The sequence below is a fragment of the Tiliqua scincoides genome, chromosome 1 (assembly GCF_035046505.1).
Source record: "Tiliqua scincoides isolate rTilSci1 chromosome 1, rTilSci1.hap2, whole genome shotgun sequence".
Classification (NCBI taxonomy): Eukaryota; Metazoa; Chordata; class Lepidosauria; order Squamata; family Scincidae; genus Tiliqua; species Tiliqua scincoides.
In genome coordinates, this window is record NC_089821.1 from 152,053,007 (window position 1) to 152,077,946 (window position 24,940).

At 45.7% G+C, this 24,940-nt stretch overlaps 1 protein-coding gene across 2 annotated transcripts; it reads left to right on the plus strand.

The window, feature by feature from the left end:
• The first annotated feature begins 301 nt into the window (after nt 1-301).
• Nucleotides 302-18,676, plus strand: LOC136636479 (WD repeat and coiled-coil-containing protein-like). 2 transcript variants are annotated; one of them, XM_066611580.1, is made up of 4 exons: nt 302-482; nt 6,791-8,706; nt 10,091-10,208; nt 15,304-18,676. In XM_066611580.1, exons 2-4 carry the CDS (start codon nt 6,814-6,816, stop codon nt 15,579-15,581), a joined length of 2,289 nt encoding a protein of 762 aa, XP_066467677.1. In that variant the 5' UTR covers nt 302-482; nt 6,791-6,813; the 3' UTR covers nt 15,582-18,676. The 2 variants fall into 2 exon arrangements, with proteins under 2 accessions (XP_066467677.1, XP_066467684.1); XM_066611587.1 differs by having other exon boundaries at nt 10,094-10,208.
• Nucleotides 18,677-24,940: the final 6,264 nt, after the last annotated feature.

Below are 24,940 nucleotides of genomic sequence, written 5' to 3' on the forward strand. Positions count from 1 at the left end.
CACCTCCCCCACCTCGCACGAGCACAACGGCTCGAAGTAACCCCTCGAGAGACCAACCCCCTCGCCCCTCCCACGAGCACGTGCCCAACGGCGCGAAACGACTCCTTGAGGGACCAACCGCCCCTCCCCTCTCCTCTCCGCCCCTCCCAACGGCGCGAGGCGACTTTTCTGGTCGCGAGGGCCGTTTGTTAGATCATAGAGACCAGTCGGTCGCTAGAGCGCCGATGACGAAGGCTCCCAGGCAAGGAAAGTGACGCAAGGCGTCTTGGGGAGGGTCCCGTCCTCTCGCCGTCCGCTACCATCGACGGCGGCGGCGCGTCCAACGCCAGCGCCCCCTGTGGCGGCTCGAGGCGAGGGCATGGTGCCGGGAAGCTCCTCCCCCTCCACCGCAAACCGGCATCAGGCACCAGTGGGGATGAACTGAGCGTAAGAACAGCCCGATGTCCTTCAATCGAATGGGAACCGGATCGCGTCCCTGTGAGGTGAGAAGCGCCGGGAGGCGGGTGGCCGACGGGGGGGGGGGGCAGATGAGCAAGAACGAAGGGGGGCGGGGACCGCTGGAGAGGAGGTGGGGACAAGAACCCTCTGAGGAAGCCGTGGAGTATTTGGTGCGGGCGGGCCCTGGAAGGATTCGGGGATTGTGACTGAGTGCAGTGCAGGGGAAAAGAAACATGCCCGCCCGAGCGAAGCCTTCAGAGGGCTTTGAAAAGGTACAATAAATCTACTCCAAGAGGCGTTCTGCTGACTCCTCTCCTAGTGCAGACCCACTTTCCATTTCTGTGTGCCAGGGAAGAAAGGCGTGCCTTGTCCATCAGTGTCTGGGTACCACCAGTGGTATTTGAGGTGGTGTCTGGTGGTGCTCATGCAGGGGGACCAGATCCAATGGAGGACAGAGTGCCTCTACCTTTGACCAGTGTATAGCAGAGGGAATGTGGGCAGGTGCAGCTCAACAGAGAAGGGTTTAAAAAGCTGCACCTGCCCATATTCCCTCTGCTATACACTGGTCAAAGGCAGAGGCACTCTGTCCTCCATTGGATCTGCACTCATGAGACCCCTGGACATCTGCCACCCAGCAACAAGACCAGTGACATGACTCAGCACTCAGGAGGCTCGGCTCGGCAGGCAGAGTCCCAAAGTGTGCATTTCCACACTCAAAAAAGCTGTCCCACCCAGCTTACTGGTGTTTCTCACAGTGCATCCAGCCTCCTAACTCAGAAGAAACTGGCAATGTTGTCTTCAGTTACTTTCAGGAGTACTTTGAATAGCTGGACCGTGTGAAGTAATCCTGCACAGGACAAGCTTTGAGAAACACTGATGTACACCATAGATCTGGCTTTTAGCAGGTCATGAATAGGTAGGTATGCAGACTCTCAGCGTCATCGTCCTTGCTGGTAAGGAGCATGACTGTCACACAGTTCTGAGGTGTTTTTTTTAATAAGAGGAGCCGGCACAGGAAAAATGTTGTGTTCATTTCCAGCGTACCAGTCCCCTGCCACCAACCAGTGGCATCTGTATGTGATTCCAGACCACTGCAGTTCAATCTAGCTAGCACAATCCATACTATAACAGTATTGCAAGTCCAGCGCAAGATTTAAAAGTGCATACACAATGGATAACTTGAGCAAGTGTTGCTGCATGTTGCTCCAGACCAGGTATCAAGTCACATGTATGTAGTATTCCAAAGGGGTAGATGAGTTGGCTTCTTGTGCCTGATGAAGTAGGCTCTGGCCCAGGGATGACATTCAAAATTGTTTCATACAGAGGGCTGAAGTCAGCATTCTTGGTGCCTGCTAATGGTTGGCAGGGTTGGCACATTCAGCAGAACGTGACATCATTAATCAGAAAGGGACATCATTCAGCAGATGATGGCCAGAAATAAGCACTTTGCAGCTAATGAGTTCCTGTGTGAGAACAAATGAAGAAGAGAAAGTGTGCAAATCTTGTTCATACTTTCAAGAAATGAGAGAGTCCAATTATCAAGCTGAGAGAGCCCAATTGTAATTGTAATGGGGGCTGGATAAATTGCTTCTAGGGCTGCATTTGGCCCACGGGCCTTATGTTTATCCCTGCTCTGGCCTATGAAAGCACATGTGACTGGGAAGAATACCAGGCAAATCTCTAACAAAAACCCTTGACTTCCGACGGGCGGACTTCCCTCAAATGAGGAGGCTGGTTAGAAGGAGGTTGAAAGGGAGGGTAAAAAGAGTCCAGTCTCTCCAGAGTGCATGGAGGCTGCTTAAAACAACAGTAATAGAGGCCCAGCAGAGGTGTATACCGCAAAGAAAGAAGGGTTCCACTAAATCCAGGAGGGTGCCCGCATGGCTAACCAGCCAAGTTAGAGAGGCTGTGAAGGGCAAGGAAGCTTCCTTCCGTAAATGGAAGTCTTGCCCTAATGAAGAGAATAAAAAGGAACATAAACTGTGGCAAAAGAAATGTAAGAAGGTGATAGGGGAGGCCAAGCGAGACTATGAGGAACGCATGGCCAGCAACATTAAGGGGAATAATAAAAGCTTCTTCAAATATGTTAGAAGCAGGAAACCCGCCAGAGAAGCGGTTGGCCCTCTGGATGGTGAGGGAGGGAAAGGGGAGATAAAAGGAGACTTAGAGATGGCAGAGAAATTAAATGAGTTCTTTGCATCTGTCTTCACGGCAGAAGACCTCGGGCAGATACCGCTGCCCGAACGACCCCTCCTAACCGAGGAGTTAAGTCAGATAGAGGTTAAAAGAGAAGATGTTTCAGACCTCATTGATAAATTAAAGATCAATAAGTCACCGGGCCCTGATGGCATACACCCAAGGGTTATTAAGGAATTGAAGAATGAAGTTGCAGATCTCTTGACTAAGGTATGCAACTTGTCCCTCAAAACGGCCACGGTACCAGAAGATTGGAGGATAGCAAATGTCACGCCTATTTTTAAAAAGGGAAAGAGGGGGGACCCGGGAAACTATAGGCCGGTCAGCCTAACATCTATACCGGGTAAGATGGTGGAATGCCTCATCAAAGATAGGATCTCAAAACACATAGACGAACAGGCCTTGCTGAGGGAGAGTCAGCATGGCTTCTGTAAGGGTAAGTCTTGCCTCACGAACCTTATAGAATTCTTTGAAAAGGTCAACAGGCATGTGGATGCGGGAGAACCCGTGGACATTATATATCTGGACTTTCAGAAGGCGTTTGACACGGTCCCTCACCACAGGCTACTGAAAAAACTCCACAGTCAGGGAATTAGAGGACAGGTCCTCTCGTGGATTGAGAACTGGTTGGAGGCCAGGAAGCAGAGAGTGGGTGTCAATGGGCAATTTTCACAATGGAGAGAGGTGAAAAGCGGTGTGCCCCAAGGATCTGTCCTGGGACCGGTGCTTTTCAACCTCTTCATAAATGACCTGGAGACAGGGTTGAGCAGTGAAGTGGCTAAGTTTGCAGATGATACCAAACTTTTCCGAGTGGTAAAGACCAGAAGTGATTGTGAGGAGCTCCAGAAGGATCTCTCCAGACTGGCAGAATGGGCAGCAAAATGGCAGATGCGCTTCAATGTCAGTAAGTGTAAAGTCATGCACATTGGGGCAAAAAATCAAAACTTTAGATATAGGCTGATGGGTTCTGAGCTGTCTGTGACAGATCAGGAGAGAGATCTTGGGGTGGTGGTGGACAGGTCGATGAAAGTGTCGACCCAATGTGCGGTGGCAGTGAAGAAGGCCAATTCTATGCTTGGGATCATTAGGAAGGGTATTGAGAACAAAACGGTTAGTATTATAATGCCGTTGTACAAATCTATGGTAAGGCCACACCTGGAGTATTGTGTCCAGTTCTGGTCACCGCATCTCAAAAAAGACATAGTGGAAATGGAAAAGGTGCAAAAGAGAGCGACTAAGATGATTACGGGGCTGGGGCACCTTCCTTATGAGGAAAGGCTACGGCGTTTGGGCCTCTTCAGCCTAGAAAAGCGACGCTTGAGGGGGGACATGATTGAGACATACAAAATTATGCAGGGGATGGACAGAGTGGATAGGGAGATGCTCTTTACACTCTCACATAATACCAGAACCAGGGGACATCCACTAAAATTGAGTGTTGGGCGGGTTAGGACAGACAAAAGAAAATATTTCTTTACTCAGCGTGTGGTCGGTCTGTGGAACTCCTTGCCACAGGATGTGGTGCTGGCGTCTAGCCTAGATGCCTTTAAAAGGGGATTGGACGAGTTTTTGGAGGAAAAATCCATTATGGGGTACAAGCGATGATGTGTATGCGCAACCTCCTGATTTTAGAAATGGGATATGTCAGAATGCCAGATGCAAGGGAGGGCACCAGGATGAGGTCTCTTGTTATCTGGTGTGCTCCCTGGGGCATTTGGTGGGCCGCTGTGAGATACAGGAAGCTGGACTAGATGGGCCTATGGCCTGATCCAGTGGGGCTGTTCTTATGTTCTTATGTTATGTGACAATAAATGTGTTCATCTGTAAGGTGACACAGGACTCTTTGTTACATATACAGTTTTTATTAAGGAGTGGGGCATTTAGAAGGCATTCTAAAAAATATAACCGATTGTACAGATAGGAACGCAGGCTGAGACTCAATTAGTGAGTCTATGGTAGAGAATACAAGATACATATAAATCTGATAATCAGGAAAGTGAGTTGAGTCATAGACAGGCCAAATCAAAATGACAAGCTTCAGGAAAGCATCTCTTATACAGTCTCCTCAACTGCATCTTCCCTCTTTTTATGTGCATGCATATACACAGTCATGCACTATTTCTCACAATGTCATTCACAGACTGTGGGTCTTACTGCTCATCTGGGCTGTGTCTGGGCTGTGTCAGTTCATCAACCACAACAACTTCCTTGCTGGGTGGCTGGTTACATTTTTAGATGTACATCTGTTTTAAAAGTACACCAGAAAACTTAAATGTATGAAGATGTCCTAATATTTATCAGAATATGACCTTATCCAAAGTGTTCTGGGAAAAGGGTGAGAGAGTAGTAGTCAAGTTTTGGCATAGAGAAATTATCCAAATTCATACAAGTTACAATCTCTTGTTAAAAGTGATGGAGATGGCATTTATTTGGAATTTCCAAGTCAGAAAACAATCTTTTATTTCTTTCAGTCAAGAAACACTCAAGAACTGATTGACTGTTTTGACTGAAATGTGACTGTCAAATTTAAGCAATTTGAGAACATTTATTATTTCCTCTGTAATGCTAATCAAAGGAACTAACAGCAAAAAGACACCATTAAACAAAGAATTAGAACAACAAATTTTTGGAATTATGGCTGGAGAGCAGGAGAATATAGCTCCATGTTTTTCTTAGATTTACCTTGTTGCTAATTTCTAGAAAAAGAAATAAAGGTTAATTTGGAACATGTTGCCTATTCAAAACCAAATACAGGTCAACCTTCTCATCCACAAATTTAACACCACATGAGGACCTGGACCATTGAGGGTTGGCTTGTACTTTCCAGACGCAACCGGAGATGGCTTCCCTGCATCTCAGAACACCTGTGAGAGACATCTAAGTTGCACTTCCAGTTTTCAGAAAAACGGGAAGTGCGTCTTACAGGCCTCCAACAGATCACCTGTGGCCCAACTGTGAATTACATTTCTGATGTACAGGTATTTTGGAATGAAGAACCACATCTGATGCATCCAGTCTGTTTTTAACATTTTTGATATTTGCTCATGGAAAAAATACTAAGCAGTTTTTGGTAGACAAATTTTACCTCATTAGCAGAGTCTTCTAGGTGGCTATTATTAATATACATGGTGGTAGATCTGACTGGTTTGGAATCAAGACTGAAATGATTAAAATGTAAGAGCTTAAGAATAGTCCTGCTGAATGAAGCTGAAGGTCTTTCTGGTCCAGCATTTGGTTTCCATCAGCTCTTCTGAGAAACTACAAGCAGATCTGGAAGGCAGCAACAAACCAGACTGTTTATTATTCGCATCTACTTGTATGACCTAATTTGTTTGTTAGTATTTTTTTTGTTTATCACATTTATGTACAGTCCTTCTTGCAAAGACTGGGCAGCCCAATCCTACCTGACTCCTTGCGTGGTGACACAGAGGTGCCAACATGGCATCTGCTGTATCCCATGAGGGAGTTTCAGCATATTGAGGCCTCTTTGGGGGAAAATTTGTTCCATCCTCTGTGATAAGCCCCCCTTTGACCTGTACCAATGATATTGCCGGTGCAAGTCCATGTTGACCAGTGAAGGTGGATTGGGCTCAGGAAGGGGTTTAGTATTCAGTTGACAATGCTGCAGCCAAACCCACCTCCTTCCTGGGCCCAATTCACCCTTCTCTCTGCTCCTGTCGCCTCTGTTCTGTCACCCCCTGTCCTGTTTCACCCCCTCCCCACCTCCTTCCTAACTCCTGCGTGATCTTACCATTGGTGGCAGGCATTCACGGTCTGTTGTCACACGGACCTGGCCACTTGCTGCTTGTGGTGGCTGCGATCACTGGCATCACATTTGTGACAGCTGGAAAGCTGTTTATGCTGCTGGAATGCTTATTCTGGCGGTGTAAGTGGCCCACTGAATTGGGCTATCAGTGGGATACATGTCTCTTCCCCCTTCTTTTATCCTCACAAGAACCCTGTGAGGTAAGTTAGGCTGAGAGATGGTGGCTGGTCCAAATTTACTTGCTAAACTTCATGGCTGAGCAGGGATTTGAACCCAGGTCTTCCTGTTCCAGCCCAACACTCTAACCACTACATAACACTGTGTTACCATATATATTGTGTAAAGCCAAATTCGCCAAGAATTGACAATACTCTTCTGATTTCTTTATAGATGTCTTTCAACAGAAATTAAAAATGGAGCTGGGAAAAGGGAAACTGCTGAGAACTGGCCTTAACGCCTTATATCAGGCCATACACCCTGTGCATGGGATTGCCTGGACAGATGGCAAACAAGTGATATTGACTTCTTTATACCAACAGAATGGGGAACCTAAATTTGGCAACACAAATGTTGTTGGTCAATTTGAACATGTTCACGGACTTTACTGGGGCCCATCTTCTGTTCCTGATGTTCCTGCACTTCTTGCAATTCAACATAAAAAACACATCACCATGTGGCAATTATGTTACAGTACTTCTGAAAGAAATAAGCTTATGGTGTATCAGATTGGAGAAATTGGTGAGCTGTTTCCTATACTTCCCCAGGGTTGCATATGGCACCCCAAAAAAGAAATCTTGGCTATTCTGACAACTCGGGACACTTCTGTGCTGCACTCCGTTCGTCTCAACAACTCCAGGATAAAAGCAGATATTAAAGGCACTGGTCTTATCCACTGTGCTTGTTGGACTGAAGACGGCAATCGCTTGGTGGTTGGGATAGGCAGTGCCCTCCATTCCTATATTTGGGATGACGATCAGAAAACTTTAACTGCTTGCGCTTTTTGCCCAATATTCGATGTGGGGGGCTATGTTTGTGCTATCGAAGCAACTTTGGGTTCCCAAGTGGCTGTTGCTACTGAACTTCCACTTGATAAGATTTGCAGCTTAAATGCAGGCATTGCTTTTGAAATCCCAACGGAGGTTGGAGGAAGCTCTGTTCCTTCACAGACAGCCTCGTCGGGCTGTGAAGAAGAACTTTCCAACGATACTGGGAAAAAGTTACCAGACCAAGACAAATCTGGACCAGTTTCAACGTCTTCATCTTCACCTGTGGACCTGACACATATCCCTGCAAGCAAGCCAAGATCGGATAACAGTTCTCTCATTCATCTGAGACCCAAGGACTACCTAACAGGAAGTGGCCAAGATGCTTCACACCTGATCCTGGTGACTTTTGAAAGAAAAGTGACAGCTACCCGAAAAGTTAGCATTCCAGGCATTCTGGTTCCGGATATAATGACTTTTGAACCTAGTACTCAGATTGTGACTGTAGCCTCCAATACCTGCAATATAATTTTAGCCTACTCTTTAACTTCCACCCACTTACCTAATATCCAACAAATTCAGCTTGAGAAAAGTGAGAGGCCAAAGGGATTATGTTTCCTCACAGAGAAACTGTTACTGATAATGGTTGGAAAACAGAAATTAACAGACCCTGCCTTTCTTCCATCTTCCCGATCAGATAAGTACATTCTTCGTTTGATGATCAAAGAAATCAGATGTGATGAAGGTTCTGCTGCACTTTCAGGTACTGCTCAGGTTTGCTTTACAAATGTACCGGTGAAAAGAGAAGGCTCTGAACTGCAGCTTTCAGACAGTCACCCACTGAGTGATGGGCTGGTGCTGCCTGGTTGCATGATAATTCAGTCTCCTAGAAATCGAAGAAAACTCATAGAAGAAATTAAGAGCCCTGCTAACGAGCACAACCTGCTGATGGGTGTGATTGATTTTAAAGAAAAAAGGAATTGCAAGGATTTACCCCGCACCCTGGAAACTTTGGATGTTGAACCCACAAATCGCTCACTAGTCCAAGGTCATGAAACTTCTTCAGGAGCATCCAGCCTACCAGCTTTGCCAAACAAGCACGAGCATAGTTCTTCAGAGACTTCAAATTTCTCGAGAGTGAACTGCTTGCGAAATGAAAAAGAAGCCAGTTGTATTGCGAAACATCTGGAAAGGCTGTGTAGTAGCTTTTCAGATTTACAGCATCAGCTTACAGAACTAACTGAACTTCTGAAATCTGGGAAGAAAACACTGCCACGCTACCCATCATCTCGTGAACCTTCTTTTGTTAACATCACTTGTCAGGTAACTTTCTGACAAGAATTGCCTGTATTCAGATGTTTCATGGTGTTTGTACCATTTAAAATACTAGCAATCTTGCTTCCTTCCTTCAGAGAAATCTGTTTTTGTGTATATGAATTGGGCAAGTACATGATGGGGTTCTGGGAATTACTAGGGAAACATCAATGCAGTGTGAATTGCTTTGGAATCAAAGTGTATGTAAAAGAACTGGGTATGCAACAAGGAAATTGGGAAAACCAGGAAACTGGGTATGTGACCAGGAAATTGTTTAGGGAAGATTGGGGCTATCCTGAGAAGTTTCGGGTATACTAGTTGTGTATGATAAATGAAACTATCTCTATGTGTGTATTCTTGGCTCTAACCCACAGATCCTTGCACACTGTTTGAGAAAAAAACAAGCAGACTGAGAGCCCAATCCTGAGGGCTTGGAGTGCTGGCGCTGATGCTCAGCGTCAGCACTAGGTGTCGCAGACGTGCTGTAAAGCATGTTCATGGCACCAGGAGAGGCCGCCTGCACTGGACCAGGCCCAGTTGGTGCTGAGCTTTAGCACCAGTGGACAGATGGCGCTCCTGCAGCACTGTCCAGAGGTGAGTATTTTCAGGGCAGGGAGTGGACGGAATGGTGCTGAGAAAGGGGTTGGAGACATCAGCAGACTCTGTTGCCAAATCCTAACCCAGAAGTGAGGAGCAGCTCAAAAAGTGAGGCAGCCCAAAAATGAGGAGACTCATTGACCCCGCAGCTGTGTTATCCAGAGGAGGCTCCTGAAGCTAGCCCCGCTCCCATTGGCTCTGGTGGTTGCCATTTTGGTGCTGCTGGTGCCATGGGCACCAGGAAGCTTAGAATTGGGCTGCCCCTGTATCTGCTCAAGAAATAATCACTTCAAGAACTAGTACCTTTTTATTTGCTGCTGGAATCAGACTATGCTTAGAGAAAGTATAATACCACAGATATTGATTTTGATGTAATGTTATGTTTCTTGGATAAGAGAGTTTTAATTTTAACAATTTTCTGCATTATTCCATATCAGTAGTTTTAAAAAAGATAAGGGCAGTCAACTTTAAACCAGCCAACTGTTGAGTGAAACAAAGATGATCTGGGTTCAGTTGCCCCATCCCTAGTCCTTGCGGGGGTTCAAGAGAGTATGAGCTGACTGCACTGATGATCTGGTAGGGGACACATACGCAGATTCAGCCCCACAGGGATCCCTACATGGGTGCTGGATATAGGGTTTAGGTTTTGCATCCTGCATATCACTTCTACACACACAGAAAACATTCAGCAAAGTTGTATACCTGTAGTTGAGCCTGGCTAGATTGAGGTGCATGAGCATGGGTTGAAAGAAAATGGTTGTTAATACACTAAAACAATTTGTTCTTTTATTCCCAGAAGGATTCTTCTGGGACCAGTGCGCATGAGAAGCGATCTGTTATCCTCTGTGATGGTAAACTTCGTCTAAGTGTGGTTCAGCAGATTTTCAAATTGTGTCTTGTTGAAATGCAACATGGTGAGTTCAGGAATCAGAAATATGGGATTTTCTTTAGTGGAAACAGCTAGGTTGCTTTCTTTCCAGATCAATATGCCAGTGAATAAATTATTATATACAAATACAGTGGGACCCAATCTCCATGGATCCCCTATCAGTGGTTTCATTTATTTGCAGATTGGATCCACGGCCCCCGCACACACCCCCTTGGAGGTGAGGGAAGCTCTGCTCCCCTCATCTTTGGAGGATGTTCTGAGCCCTGCAGAGGCAGTGCACCTCCACCTGCAGCCTCTGCCGGGTTCAGAATGACTCTGAGAATGAAAAAAAACCACAACTTCTGGTTTTTTTCAAAAAATTGGAAGTAACTTTTTTCCTTCTCAGTCATTCCGAGCCTGGCAGAGGCCATGAACACATACGCAGGGCCTCTGCCGGGCTCAGAAGACCCCCCCCCAGAAGCTCCCCTTGCCTGCAGAGGGTGGGGAGGCATTCCCCCATACCTGTGGATTCAGCTGTCCGTGGGTGGGGTTTCCAGAACAGAATATGATTTTGTTATATTGGTTTGGTTTTTGAGACATGAAAGAGCCAGACATTTCTATTTTATCTTCAATTTGATGTTCAGCTCACCAGACTGAGGGCCCAATCCTATTCAACTTTCCAGCACCAGTGCAGCCACAATGTGACCCTGAAGTAAGGGAACAAACATTCCCTTACCTTGAGGAGGCCTCTGTGACAGGATGCATGCCCCAATGGCACAGCTGCACCGGCACTGGAAAATTGGATAGAATTGGGTCCTGAATTATTTGAGTTGTACTCCCGGCGGAAATTATCAATTTTATGCCCCCCCTCCCCAAGATACGTTTGTAATGTGCTGTTTCCTTTTGGTCATCGCACTGCTTCAGAAAAAGGCATGTTCATGCCTTCTACTGTGCCATTGTCACAGCTTTATACTTTTTAAGTTTTTTGGTGAGTTTAGGGTCTACTGGAGAATATGGAAGACATTTGACAAACATTGGATTCAGCCCACCAAAGCTAATGCTATAATAAATATGTTTTTTTCCTATCCAGTGCTATCCATGAGATACACCAGCATATCGCCATATACACTGGCACAATGACAATCTGGATGGTGCAGAAGCCCCCTGCTCTTGGGTGTCCTATGGATACCAGTGCCATTCCAGAAAAATGCAATGCAGTTGTAATCCAGATACAGCTGGAATGTTGGCACAACCCTGCCATAGAAGATGCCAAAATGTAGAGATTAGTGCAGAAAGTTGTTGGGATATAGGAGGGACATGAGTGGAAGTAGGAGGAGTTGGCTTATTATTATTACTATAAATAGCAATTTACACACATCAGAAACTTCACAGTTGAAGAAAATGTGACTTTGGGCCTGTCTTGTTTGTGTCATTGAAGTTTTTTGACATGCAAATCATGTGTTAGCTGCACAGGCTTATGTACTGGCCCCTGTAGAGGTATTTTGAAGTCCTGCATGGTATTGGCCTTAAGTTGAGGTCAAATAAGGCATTAAGCAGTAAGATTAAAGGTTCACATGATTGTAAGTGGCAATCTTCTCATGATGTCGCTTGCAACATCGTGTTACATAACTGATAAATGGAACCGCTAGTAAAATTGCATTTCTAGCAGTTCCTAAAATTACTTGTAACACGGCAACCACAGTGCTGATGTAAAATATGAGAAGTACTGCATGTCTGCTGACAGCTGTCTGCCCTTCTGATCCAATAATAGTTTTACAGTTTGGAGACCTGTGGCTGTTGCAGTGCTAACAGGACCGCTGCATGAAGTGCCAGGAGAACCAAATCTCAGGTTTTGTCAGTTTTACCCCCATAAGAAATGTAAACTGGTTGCACAAAAATCCTTTGGTAGGAATGGGGCAGAGAAGCTGTTAAATGCTGTCTTCCTGAATCATGTCCCCCTTCCCTGCATTTGCAAGCCTGCCTGCTCCTCCTGAACTGCCTTTTCTATACAGAGGGGAGAGATGTTGTTAGAAAGCTGAGCAGCAGGAGAAATCCAGTGTGTGTTCTGAGAGAGGGAGGCCCTAAATGCCCCTTTGCCTTAAGAACCGAAAAGGGGACTTTTACTTTCACCTGCTTAGGGAACCATCAGTGTTGCTGTGTCACCAGTCTCCACCTTTACCTTCCTATCTTTGTGTAGGAGCCAGCATACCTTGCATTCAAGAAAGGGGCAAAGGCTGCTGTGCTTAACAGAACTAGAAGCAATAGATCAGAAATGAATGTAGGCCTTCAGAGGCAAACAGAAAGCATCACGGTTACTGCCCTAAAACATTACTGAGTGACAACTCAGGCCTTGTTGACCTTTTGTTTTCAGCAAATCATGGAGCAGGGACACCATGATTTGCTGAAAACAAAAGGCAAACCTGGTTGGTCATATAAAGGTTCACTCTAGACCACATTTTCATACAACTAAATCAGTGCACAGTTCTCTCCCTCATGTCAGGGCTCCTGGTAACATGGCTGCAATAGAAGGGTTACAGCTGACTATGACTAAAGGGAAGAGGTGCTTGAACTAAGGGGTCAGAGGAGAACATAAGAACAGCCCCACTGGATCAGGCCATAGGCCCATCTAGTCCAGCTTCCTGTATCTCACAGCGGCCCACCAAATGCCCCAGGGAGCACACCAGATAACAAGAGACCTCATCCTGGTGCCCTCCCTTGCATCTGGCATTCTGACATATCCCATTTCTAAAATCAGGAGGTTGCGCATACACATCATGGCTTGTACCCCATAATGGATTTTTCCTTCAGAAACTTGTCCAATCCCCTTTTAAAGGCGTCTAGGCTAGACGCCAGCACCACATCCTGTGGCAAGGAGTTCCACAGACCGACCACACGCTGAGTAAAGAAATATTTTCTTTTGTCTGTCCTAACCCGCCCAACACTCAATTTTAGTGGATGTCCCCTGGTTCTGGTATTTTGTGAGAGTGTAAAGAGCATCTCCCTATCCACTCTGTCCATCCCCTGGGAGGCAAACAGAGGGAGGCAAAAGGGTTCTGCTGAAAACAGAGAGCCCAAGGAAAAGGCAGGAGGGTCAAAGGCCCAATCTGTTTGTCCATTTCTGTGTTGGCTTACAGGTGGAGCCTATTTATACTTGTGAGTTGCATTCCATGACCCGGCACGATTAAGAAAAAATTTGTTGTGCTAAATTCCATAGAGTTAAGCAAATACGCTGCAGCCAGACACTTTGGGCTGGAAGGAAACGAAGGCAGTGGTTCTCAATTGCCTCCCCCTCCTCCGCTCCGTACTCAGCCCTCCCGGTTGCCAGCTGTCCCGCTTCTTTCACAGGTGGGATGCTGAGCTTTTAAGAGTCAAGTCCCATGCATTTCTACTCAGAAGTAAGCCGCATTGTAGTCATTGGGGCTTGCTCCCAGGAAAGTGTGGATCGGATTGTAGCCTGAGAGCCCACTCCTATGCCTGCCTGCTCAGAAGTAAGTCCTGTTCTAGTCAATGGGGCTTACTAGCAGGAAAGTGTGGAGAAGATTGTAGCCTAAATCTCATACTTTGGCTTGCTGGGAAGACTTGCTTGCTGGGCTGTTTTGTATGTGTAGGCTGGAGCATAGAGAGCCTGCACCATCTCAGTCTGAAGGGGGGGGGAAACACTCCCTGGGTTTTTTAAAGCAATCCCCTTTGTTACTACTGCACTGCCCCTGTGTGTGTATGTGAGAGAGAGAGAGAGAGAGAGAGAGAGCGTGCGTGCGCGTTCCACCTTGCTGCAAGTGTTCTGGCTACAGAGGTTTCTGCCCCCCCCTCCCCTCTTCAGTCTCAGCTGGCTCAGGGCCTCCAGGAGTCTTACTGTTCCTTCTCGAGGGGAAGCTCTTCCATGGCTCCAGGGCTATTTCCCTGCCTGTGTCAGGCGGAGCCTTTTTGCAGTGTTTTGGGCTGCCTGGAAACAGGGAGATGCCAGGGCAAAGGTGTATTTGACTTTCAATTCACCCCACCCAAATAGGCATTGAGACAAATTGAGATGAAGATAAAAAATCCATGGATAAATAGGTTGCACTTGAATATACCAGTTGGTGGAAATTTTGGTAGTAATGCTGTATATGAAAAATTAAAGAAAATGAAATCCTTTTTTCTAATGAAGCATATATGTTGTCTGGTATTTATATAAGCAGTTTAAACAATGTTTCAGGAATGTAGATCTGAATAAGGAATATTTAAAGTCATGGGTGCCAATACTGCAACATAGGTGGTACTAATTGTACAGTCACTGGGAGTTTGGCATACTTTGGCACAGAATTCAGCCTATACTCCTGACTGCTTCTGCAGTTTTGCACTGCTGCCTGCTTCCCAATTCAGTGGCCTGGTGCTAAAACCATTCCATGGCATGGAGGGCTGATTGCTTTCTTGATATTCCTTGGAATATCCTTCTGCTTTAGTGGAGGCAGGGCGCGATCACCCCACTTTTGCTTTCAAAGCTGCGGGGAGCCCTGCAGAAGGTTGCGCAGGGCTCTCCGCACCCCCGGGAGGCTGCAGGAGACTCAGGTAAGTGTACTCAAGCCCCTGCAGCCCCCCTGAGCGGCGTGATCCTGGGGATCACGCCACTGCCTCTTCCCTGCCTCCTGGCTTCCCCCACCACTTTAGGGGACAGAGGCCAGGGCCCACAGGCTGGGACGTCACAACGCCCCAGTCTGAAAAGCCCTGAGTTAACCATATTATTTTAGAGGAGGCAAGTGCAGAATAAAAGCATTTTGTTTCTGAAAATACAAGATGCAAGACCAATAGCTACAATGCAGGGATTTAACTTGACCTAAATGTTTCCAGCCAACCCATCACTTGAATGTAATTTTGATACAAACTCCAGTGTCATTTTAAATGTTGCCTCTTATCCAAAGTAATGTCAGAATAAATTTATTGCTATCTTCTTTGGAGGCAAATTTAATCTAAAATCACCAGAGAAATTAGTATAGTTTTCAATGCCAGGTGACAGTGTGTTGTATAGTATATAGCAATTGGATCTGATACTATCAAGGTTAATAGGCCATCAGCCTGATGTCTTGTCTCATATTTATAATGCCAAAAAAGTGTTCAAGTTTATAGTGCATTCACAGAAAACTGTCTCTGTTTGATGTTTTCAACAGATTTGTCCTGGATTGTTCTCACTGCAGACAATGAAGGTTTTATTCCATTAACATTCGATGCCTTGCAGGAGATAGTTATAAGAGATGCTAGTGCCAACTCTGGTGATGAGAGCAGCCATTCTTCCAAAACACTGGATGCTGTCAGTTCTGCAGGTGGATATAGAAAGCTTTCCTCCCAAAGTCTGGATCTCGCCACCAGTTCTATGGAAGTGCTGAGAGAACATTCTTCCCGGAGTCTTGAGAGCAACAATTCTTCAGACCAAGCCAGCAACGCTTAATATCAGAACTAATTGCCAGCTGTCCAGCCAGGGCAGTTTGTTTGTTGCCACTTAGGACGGAACCTTTCACTGTGCATAATTAAACATCATTGTGTCTTCACGGTATCTTGCGATTCTACAATTGTATGATGATTCAGCATTGAATAGTTCTTGCCTTGTGTTGTCAGCCTGTTTTCACCTTTTACAACTTGGTACAGCCAGCAGATCTTTTAACAAGCAACCAATTTCAGCTTGTTAGAATTTGTAGACAACGCTTGCATGTTTAACTCAGTCTCTTCAATCCTGTTTACTAAAACGACTCAACAATTGTATGGCTTTCAGATTATAGCAGAACCTTTCTAATGTTTTTCTACTAAACACAAAGCTAAAAGTTATCCAAAGCCTAAGGTCTTCAGGAGCTTTTACCCATAGGATTTACTCAGGATAAGTCTCAGTGTCTTCCACACTGGAAAGTGTATTCTGGACATAGGCAACAGAACCGAGTCATATTTGTTACTGTGGCGTATTACAAAGTCGTGCAACTGCAGGTTCTCACAGCATCATTATACCAATGTAACTGTGTCTTTTACCAGTCCCTGCTGAGAATGGTATGCATGTGAGCAAGTTGTAGAGTTTAAAATCAAATCAATTTAAAGTATTATTCTCTAATCAGTACCAACGTTCTACACATTTTAACAATGTTTGTTACATCTAAAAATATACCACATTGCACCCCAGGAACAAACTATATGTCAGATGAAGTACACCATGCCTGATCGATGGCTTTTCTGCTGGGATAAGTATCAGCTACCAGGCGTTTGTATGTTACCTAGATCAGAAGCACAGTGGGAGCAAAGAGTTAACAAACTCTCCCTTCAGACTGTGGTCCAGTCCAGATCTCTCACAGCATGAGTTGCTCTTTAGGAAAAACCCAAGCACTCACAAGGACCAATGACATATTTTGTGTAACATGTAGTTTGGTCCCGTCTTCCTTATATTCCAAGGACACATATGCAGCATGCTTGTACAGAAGGCAGTCAATTCTCAGATGCAGTTACAAAGGACATTTGTTTGAGCTATGAAGACTGCTTGCTAGTGATTCTGAACTGATATTACTATCACTGTGTGGAATAGGTGTTGAGCGGATGCTTTGGAAACAATCTGGCTAAAAAGGTACAACTTTGGGAAGCCACCCATGGTGTGCAGCATTTTGCCACATAGTGTGAGGATTTTCTAGAATTTTTCTAGAGCTGAGGTTCTCAAACTGGGGTGTCATGATGCCCCAACCTGAGAGCCTCAGCCCTTTCGGGGGTGGGGAAACAGGGAAGGCAGTGACACAATCCCCAGGATCATGCTGCTGCTGGGGGCCAAGGGGAGTATTTTACTTAGTGGGCAATGCAGCGACCTCCAGGAGGTGCAGGGAGCCTCGCAGAGCCCTCCACAAGGCTCCCCAAATCTTAGAATACTTAAAATAAGCCATCAGAAACAACTTCCGGTTTCACAATCACAACACACACACACCTCCGTCAGCAGTGCAATCCTGGACATTGCATTGCTGCCTTTACCCCTCCCTTGACTTACCTCAGGAGACTTACTTCTGGGGAATTTGAGAACCACTTCTCTAGAGTCTTCTCAGTTAACTGAAAATAAAAAACCATGCCCTCAAAGCAGAAAAGATTTATGTTACTACTGTGCACTTGTCACTGGACTACCTTGGCATTATCTTCAATATGCTGCAAGATGCCATTCCAGTATACATCAAACCATTTCAATTAAAACATATTTAAAAGATTAGACCAGGGGTGTCCAAAGTTTTTGGCTGGAGGGCCACATCATCTCTCTGACACTGTGTCGGGGGCCGTGGGAAAAAAAGAATGAATTTACATTTAAAATTTGAATAAATTTGCCTAAGTTTACATAAATTAATATATTGAAGATGAACTTATATGAGTGAATGAAGGTCTTGCAATAGCTCAAGGCCTATAAAAGGCCTTGCACAAAGCAAGGCTGGCTTTTCCTTTGCTGCCTTTGCTGCATCACAGACATGAAACAGCAAGCAGTGAAGGGAGCCCTCATCCCACAGCTCATGCGAGAGGTCAAACAGTTGCTCTAACGCTGAGAGCAGTTGCGTTGGGCCAGTGCAGGCTCCAACAAGTCTCTGAAGGGCCAGAGGCTCATTGGAGACTGGGGGCTCCCTGAGGGCTGCATTGAGAAGCCTTGAGGGCCGCATGTGGCCCCAGGGCCGGGGTTTGGGCACCCCTGGATTAGACAGAGCATTAATTTAAGAGTTATGTCCTATCCCTTCTCTATATTCATTAGCTCCATTCCTCCAACTGGGTATCTTAACCGTTTGTCTACTTTTTGACTGACCAGGTGGCTGTCTCAGTTTTATTCAGGAGTGGGGCCTGAAGGCATTAATTATGTACATCAATAATTTTCAAATTGTGCTCTGTGGATTGGTAAGGTCTATCAGGGTTCCAAGCTGAGAAACTTGGTAAGTGTAGCTAAAGTGCCTGAAACACAGCCTGTCCGTCATTCATCTGTGCAACAGACACACCTATAGGGACCTTTTAGATGCAGTTGTGGGTTTCAATTTCAACAGATCTGGTTGCTATCCAGTGAAAAACAAAACGTACTCCAAAAACTTTGCCAGCATTTCCTGCAGCAGATTTCCCTGACGGTAGAGTGTTTGAAGTTCTTCGGGTTACAGGGTCAATTGTTATCTCTGAAGCCTCTTAGTTGTACAATTACCTACTCAAGTGTTTTGCAGGCTTACATTCCCAACAAGGCATATGAAAAATAGCTTTCTTTTTTATCTTGTCCTATATAGGTTTCTCTCACCAGCTCTGTAACTCGAGATAAGTGTAATTCCACAAGCCTTCAGGATTAAGTATTAACCTTCCAGCTTTGCTGAGAAATATAGCTGCAAGAAACGAAAAACATGCACTGCGTTTATATCCTCAAATGTAATATTTTGGCATGCTGAAAGTGGCATGTGTGTTCCACCAGCTGTTGTGTAAATCATAAAGTAAAATCTACAGAAATAAAGCCAAGAGATTTCTTAAGTTACTACTTATTGAAAATTAAATATAGGCAATTATAAAATGTTTAGATTTTTCTTTGAAATGTACTGTGGTGAACAAAATATAGCCAGTGAATTTGAACATCCAAAACCCCATGGGCACTGCTTTAATTCATTACAACACTTGCTGATTATTTGGTAATATGATAGTTCTACATTTTTGTTTACTTTTGAGATAACCAGTACTTGTCATTTCAGTTAATATTGTTAAAGATGTGCTTGTGTTTGGAGCTTTACTCATCACAGATTAGGGCAGGGGTGTCAAACTCATTTTATACAATGGGCCGAATAGCATTCATGGTGTCTGCTGAAGAACGCAAGTAATATCATTAAGGAAGAAGTGGAATCATTAAGCAGATGCTGGCTAGAAATAAACACTTTGGTCTCATGAAGAAACTCATCAACTGCAAATGACAAAAGAGAAAATGTGCACATTTTGATCATATTTTCAGTTTATGGGAGAGCCCACCCTTTCAGCAGTGCTGCTGCTGAGGCATCACTTTAAGCTTAGCAGCTGAGAGATCCCCTGTGGAGCAGGGCGGTAGCCGGGATTCTAGAGGTGGGGGGCAACTATTTGGGGGGGGGCAATTATGTTGGGTATCTATACTGGTGTGCAAAATGAAGGGATAAGTACGGAGAAACATCAAAGATCCATAACCCCCAAATTTCATGAAGATAAAATATTTGGGGGGTGGTATTTGAAAGACACGTTCATTATCTGTAAACCAATGTAACGATAATTTGCATAGAACAAATGCATCTCTGCATGCAATGTAAAATTTATTGTCTACATAGAAATAACATGCAACATATTCTTACACACCAGTGCAATACACAGGCTTGCAAACCTGCAAAAGTAAAACATATCACTGTGATGCAGGTAGTATCTGCTTGTGTTGAAAGCCTTTCATTAGCCGATGACACATTGCTGTTGCATTGATACATACTAAAATAAAATTTATTTACATAAAAGCAAGAGGAAAGATATGCAAGTCAAATACAGTAATGCCATTGGAACGCTAGTTTTTTTTTTTTTTTACAATATTCATTACTTTTAAAAAGATTTGAATTTATTTATTTATTGAATTTATTGAATCTACCAAGTAGAGCTGAATTCTATCTTTTTGAGAGCTGAATCTCCTTAGAATCAGGGGTGGATCCAGTGTATAAGGGGGAGACCATGAGCACTACCTTCAGAGCCTAGGTCAACCAGATGGGTAGATCTGGGCTCATGCCTGGATTTGGAATCCAGCTCTACAAGCTGGGTAGACCTGGACTCCTGATTGAACTTATAACCTCTGTGGCTATTTGCTGGGTGGGTAAACCTGTGCTCCCGCCTGGAAGTCAAATCCAGGTCTACCTGCTGTGTAGACTTGGGGTCCTGCTTGTGGTTATCACCTCTGTGGACATCTGCTAGGTGGGTAGACCTGGGCTCCAACCTGGACTTGGAGCGCACATCTACCTGCTAGGTATACCTGGGTTCCCAATTGAGCTTATAGGCTCTGTGGCTATTTGCTGGGCAGGTGGAGCTGGGCTTCCACTTGGAGTCCAAGTCTAACTGCTTGGGTAGACCTGGGCTCCTGATTGAGCTTATAGCCAACATAAGAACATGCAAAGAGCCCTGCTGGATCAGGCCAAAGGCCCATCCAGTCCAGCTTCCTGTATCTCACAGTGGCCCATCAAATGCTTCAGGGAGCACATAAGACAACAAGACAAAACCTGCATCCAGGTGCCCGCCCCTGCATCTGGCATTCTGAGGTAATTACTTCAGAGTAAGGGTAATTACTTCTGTAAGGGTAAGTCTTGCCTCACGAACCTTATAGAATTCTTTGAAAAGGTCAACAGGCATGTGGATGTGGGAGAACCCGTGGACATTATATATCTGGACTTTCAGAAGACGTTTGACACGGTCCCTCACCAAAGGCTACTGAAAAAACTCCACAGTCAGGGAATTAGAGGACAGGTCCTCTCGTGGATTGAGAACTGGTTGGAGGCCAGGAAGCAGAGAGTGGGTGTCAATGGGCAATTTTCACAATGCAGAGAGGTGAAAAGCGGTGTGTCCCAAGGATCTGTCCTGGGACCGGTGCTTTTCAACCTCTTCATAAATGACCTGGAGACAGGGTTGAGCAGTGAAGTGGCTAAGTTTGCAGACGACACCAAACTTTCCGAGTGGTGAAGACCAGAAGTGATTGTGAGGAGCTCCAGAAGGATCTCTCCAGACTGGCAGAATGGGCAGCAAAATGGCAGATGCACTTCAATGTCAGTAAGTGTAAAGTCATGCACATTGGGGCAAAAAATCAAAACATTAGGTATAAGGCTGATGGGTTCTGAGCTGTCTGTGACAGATCAGGAGAGAGATCTTGGGGTGGTGGTGGACAGGTCGATGAAAGTGTCGACCCAATGTGCGGCGGCAGTGAAGAAGGCCAATTCTATGCTTGGGATCATTAGGAAGGGTATTGAGAACAAAACGGTTAGTATTATAATGCCGTTGTACAAATCAATGGTAAGGCCACACCTGGAGTATTGTGTCCAGTTCTGGTCGCCACATCTCAAAAAAGACATAGTGGAAATGGAAAAGGTGCAAAAGAGAGCGACTAAGATGATTACGGGGCTGGGGCACTTTCCTTATGAGGAAAGGCTACGGCCTTTGGGCCTCTTCAGCCTAGAAAAGAGACGCCTGAGGGGGGACATGATTGAGACATATAAAATTATGCAGGGGATGGACAGAGTGGATAGGGAGATGCTCTTTACACTCTCACATAATACCAGAACCAGGGGACATCCACTAAAATTGAGTGTTGGGCGGGTTAGGACAGACAAAATATTTCTTTACCCAGTGTGTGGTCGGTCTGTGGGACTCCTTGCCACAGGATGTGGTGCTGGCGTCTAGCCTAGACGCCTTTAAAAGGGGATTGGACAAGTTTCTGGAGGAAAAATCCATTACGGGGTACAAGCCATGATGTGTATGCACAACCTCCTGATTTTAGAAATGGGCTATGTCAGAATGCCAGATGCAAGGGAGGGCACCAGGATGAGGTCTCTTGTTATCTGGTGTGCTCCCTGGGGCATTTGGTGGGCCGCTGTGAGATACAGGAAGCTGGACTAGATGGGCCTATGGCCTGATCCAGTGGGGCTGTTCTTATGTTCTTATGTTCTTATGCGCATAACATTAAAAAGGTGGCAGAGCAGCTTTTAAACTGATCCCTGGGGGAAGGCCGACAGGAGCCGAGGGGCATCCGGTTCGGGACTCCTCATCCCTATGGGATGAGGATGGGGAGGTTAGAGAACAACAAGACAAAGGCAGGGTAGGAGAAGAAATTGGGAAAGGTAGGGTGATGGGATGTGATAGACGGTTTGGCACAATGAGAGGATGCGGGGACAAAGGAGAGAATAAGCAGCCCATCCTGGGGCATTCCGTGTATAAATGCTTTTATGCGAATGCCCGAAGTCTACGAGCAAAGGTGGGAGAACTGGAATGTCTGGTGACAAGGGAAAATATTGACATAGTGGGCATAACGGAAACCTGGTGGAATGCGGAGAATCAGTGGGATACCGCAATCCCGGGCTATAAACTCTACAGGAGGGACAGGCAGGGGCGTGTTGGAGGTGGGGTGGCCCTTTATGTTAAGGAAGGGATAGAATCCAGCAAAGTAGAGATTGAAGGTGGGTCCGACTCCACCGTAGAATCTCTGTGGGTTAAATTACCAGGCTTGTGCAGCGATGTAATACTGGGGGTGTGCTATCGTCCTCCAGACCAGAAATCTGATGGGGACCTTGAAATGAGGAAACAGATCAGGGAGGTGACAAGGAAGGACAGGGTTGTAATCATGGGGGACTTCAATTATCCTCATATTGACTGGGTCAATTTGTGTTCTGGTCACGATAAGGAAACCGGATTTCTTGACGTGCTAAATGACTGTGGCTTAGAGCAGCTAGTCAAGGAGCCCACCAGAGGACAGGTGACTCTGGATTTAATTTTGTGCGGTACGCAGGACCTGGTTAGAGATGTAAACGTTACTGAGCCATTGGGGAACAGTGATCATGCTGCGATCCGTTTTGACGTGCACGTTGGGGGAAGAATACCAGGCAAATCTCTAACAAAAACCCTTGACTTCCGACGGGCGGACTTCCCTCAAATGAGGAGGCTGGTTAGAAGGAGGTTGAAAGGGAGGGTAAAAAGAGTCCAGTCTCTCCAGAGTGCATGGAGGCTGCTTAAAACAACAGTAATAGAGGCCCAGCAGAGGTGTATACCGCAAAGAAAGAAGGGTTCCACTAAATCCAGGAGAGTGCCCGCATGGCTAACCAGCCAAGTTAGAGAGGCTGTGAAGGGCAAGGAAGCTTCCTTCCGTAAATGGAAGTCTTGCCCTAATGAAGAGAATAAAAAGGAACATAAACTGTGGCAAAAGAAATGTAAGAAGGTGATAGGGGAGGCCAAGCGAGACTATGAGGAACGCATGGCCAGCAACATTAAGGGGAATAATAAAAGCTTCTTCAAAAATGTTAGAAGCAGGAAACCCGCCAGAGAAGCGGTTGGCCCTCTGGATGGTGAGGGAGGGAAAGGGGAGATAAAAGGAGACTTAGAGATGGCAGAGAAATTAAATGAGTTCTTTGCATCTGTCTTCACGGCAGAAGACCTCGGGCAGATACCGCTGCCCGAACGGCCCCTCCTAACCGAGGAGTTAAGTCAGATAGAGGTTAAAAGAGAAGATGTTTCAGACCTCATTGATAAATTAAAGATCAATAAGTCACCGGGCCCTGATGGCATACACCCAAGGGTTATTAAGGAATTGAAGAATGAAGTTGCAGATCTCTTGACTAAGGTATGCAACTTGTCCCTCAAAACAGCCACAGTACCAGAAGATTGGAGGATAGCAAATGTCACGCCTATTTTTAAAAAGGGAAAGAGGGGGGACCCGGGAAACTATAGGCCGGTCAGCCTAACATCCATACCGGGTAAGATGGTGGAATGCCTCATCAAAGATAGGATCTCAAAACACATAGACGAACAGGCCTTGCTGAGGGAGAGTCAGCATGGCTTCTGTAAGGGTAAGTCTTGCCTCACGAACCTTATAGAATTCTTTGAAAAGGTCAACAGGCATGTGGATGCGGGAGAACCCGTGGACATTATATATCTGGACTTTCAGAAGGCATTTGACACGGTCCCTCACCAAAGGCTACTGAAAAAACTCCACAGTCAGGGAATTAGAGGACAGGTCCTCTCGTGGATTGAGAACTGGTTGGAGGCCAGGAAGCAGAGAGTGGGTGTCAATGGGCAATTTTCACAATGGAGAGAGGTGAAAAGCGGTGTGCCCCAAGGATCTGTCCTGGGACCGGTGCTTTTCAACCTCTTCATAAATGACCTGGAGACAGGGTTGAGCAGTGAAGTGGCTAAGTTTGCAGACGACACCAAACTTTTCCGAGTGGTAAAGACCAGAAGTGATTGTGAGGAGCTCCAGAAGGATCTCTCCAGACTGGCAGAATGGGCAGCAAAATGGCAGATGCACTTCAATGTCAGTAAGTGTAAAGTCATGCACATTGGGGCAAAAAATCAAAACTTTAGATATAGGCTGATGGGTTCTGAGCTGTCTGTGACAGATCAGGAGAGAGATCTTGGGGTGGTGGTGGACAGGTCGATGAAAGTGTCGACCCAATGTGCGGCGGCAGTGAAGAAGGCCAATTCTATGCTTGGGATCATTAGGAAGGGTATTGAGAACAAAACGGTTAGTATTATAATGCCGTTGTACAAATCGATGGTAAGGCCACACCTGGAGTATTGTGTCCAGTTCTGGTCGCCGCATCTCAAAAAAGACATAGTGGAAATGGAAAAGGTGCAAAAGAGAGCGACTAAGCTGATTACGGGGCTGGGGCACCTTCCTTATGAGGAAAGGCTACGGCGTTTGGGCCTCTTCAGCCTAGAAAAGAGACGCTTGAGGGGGGACATGATTGAGACATACAAAATTATGCAGGGGATGGACAGGGTGGATAGGGAGATGCTCTTTACACTCTCACATAATACCAGAACCAGGGGACATCCACTAAAATTGAGTGTTGGGCAGGTTAGGACAGACAAAAGAAAATATTTCTTTACTCAGCGCGTGGTCAGTCTGTGGAACTCCTTGCCACAGGATGTGGTGCTGGCGTCTAGCCTAGACGCCTTTAAAAGGGGATTGGACGAGTTTCTGGAGGAAAAATCCATTATGGGGTACAAGCCATGATGTGTATGCGCAACCTCCTGATTTTAGGAATGGGTTAAGTCAGAATGCCAGATGTAGGGGAGAGCACCAGGACGAGGTCTCTT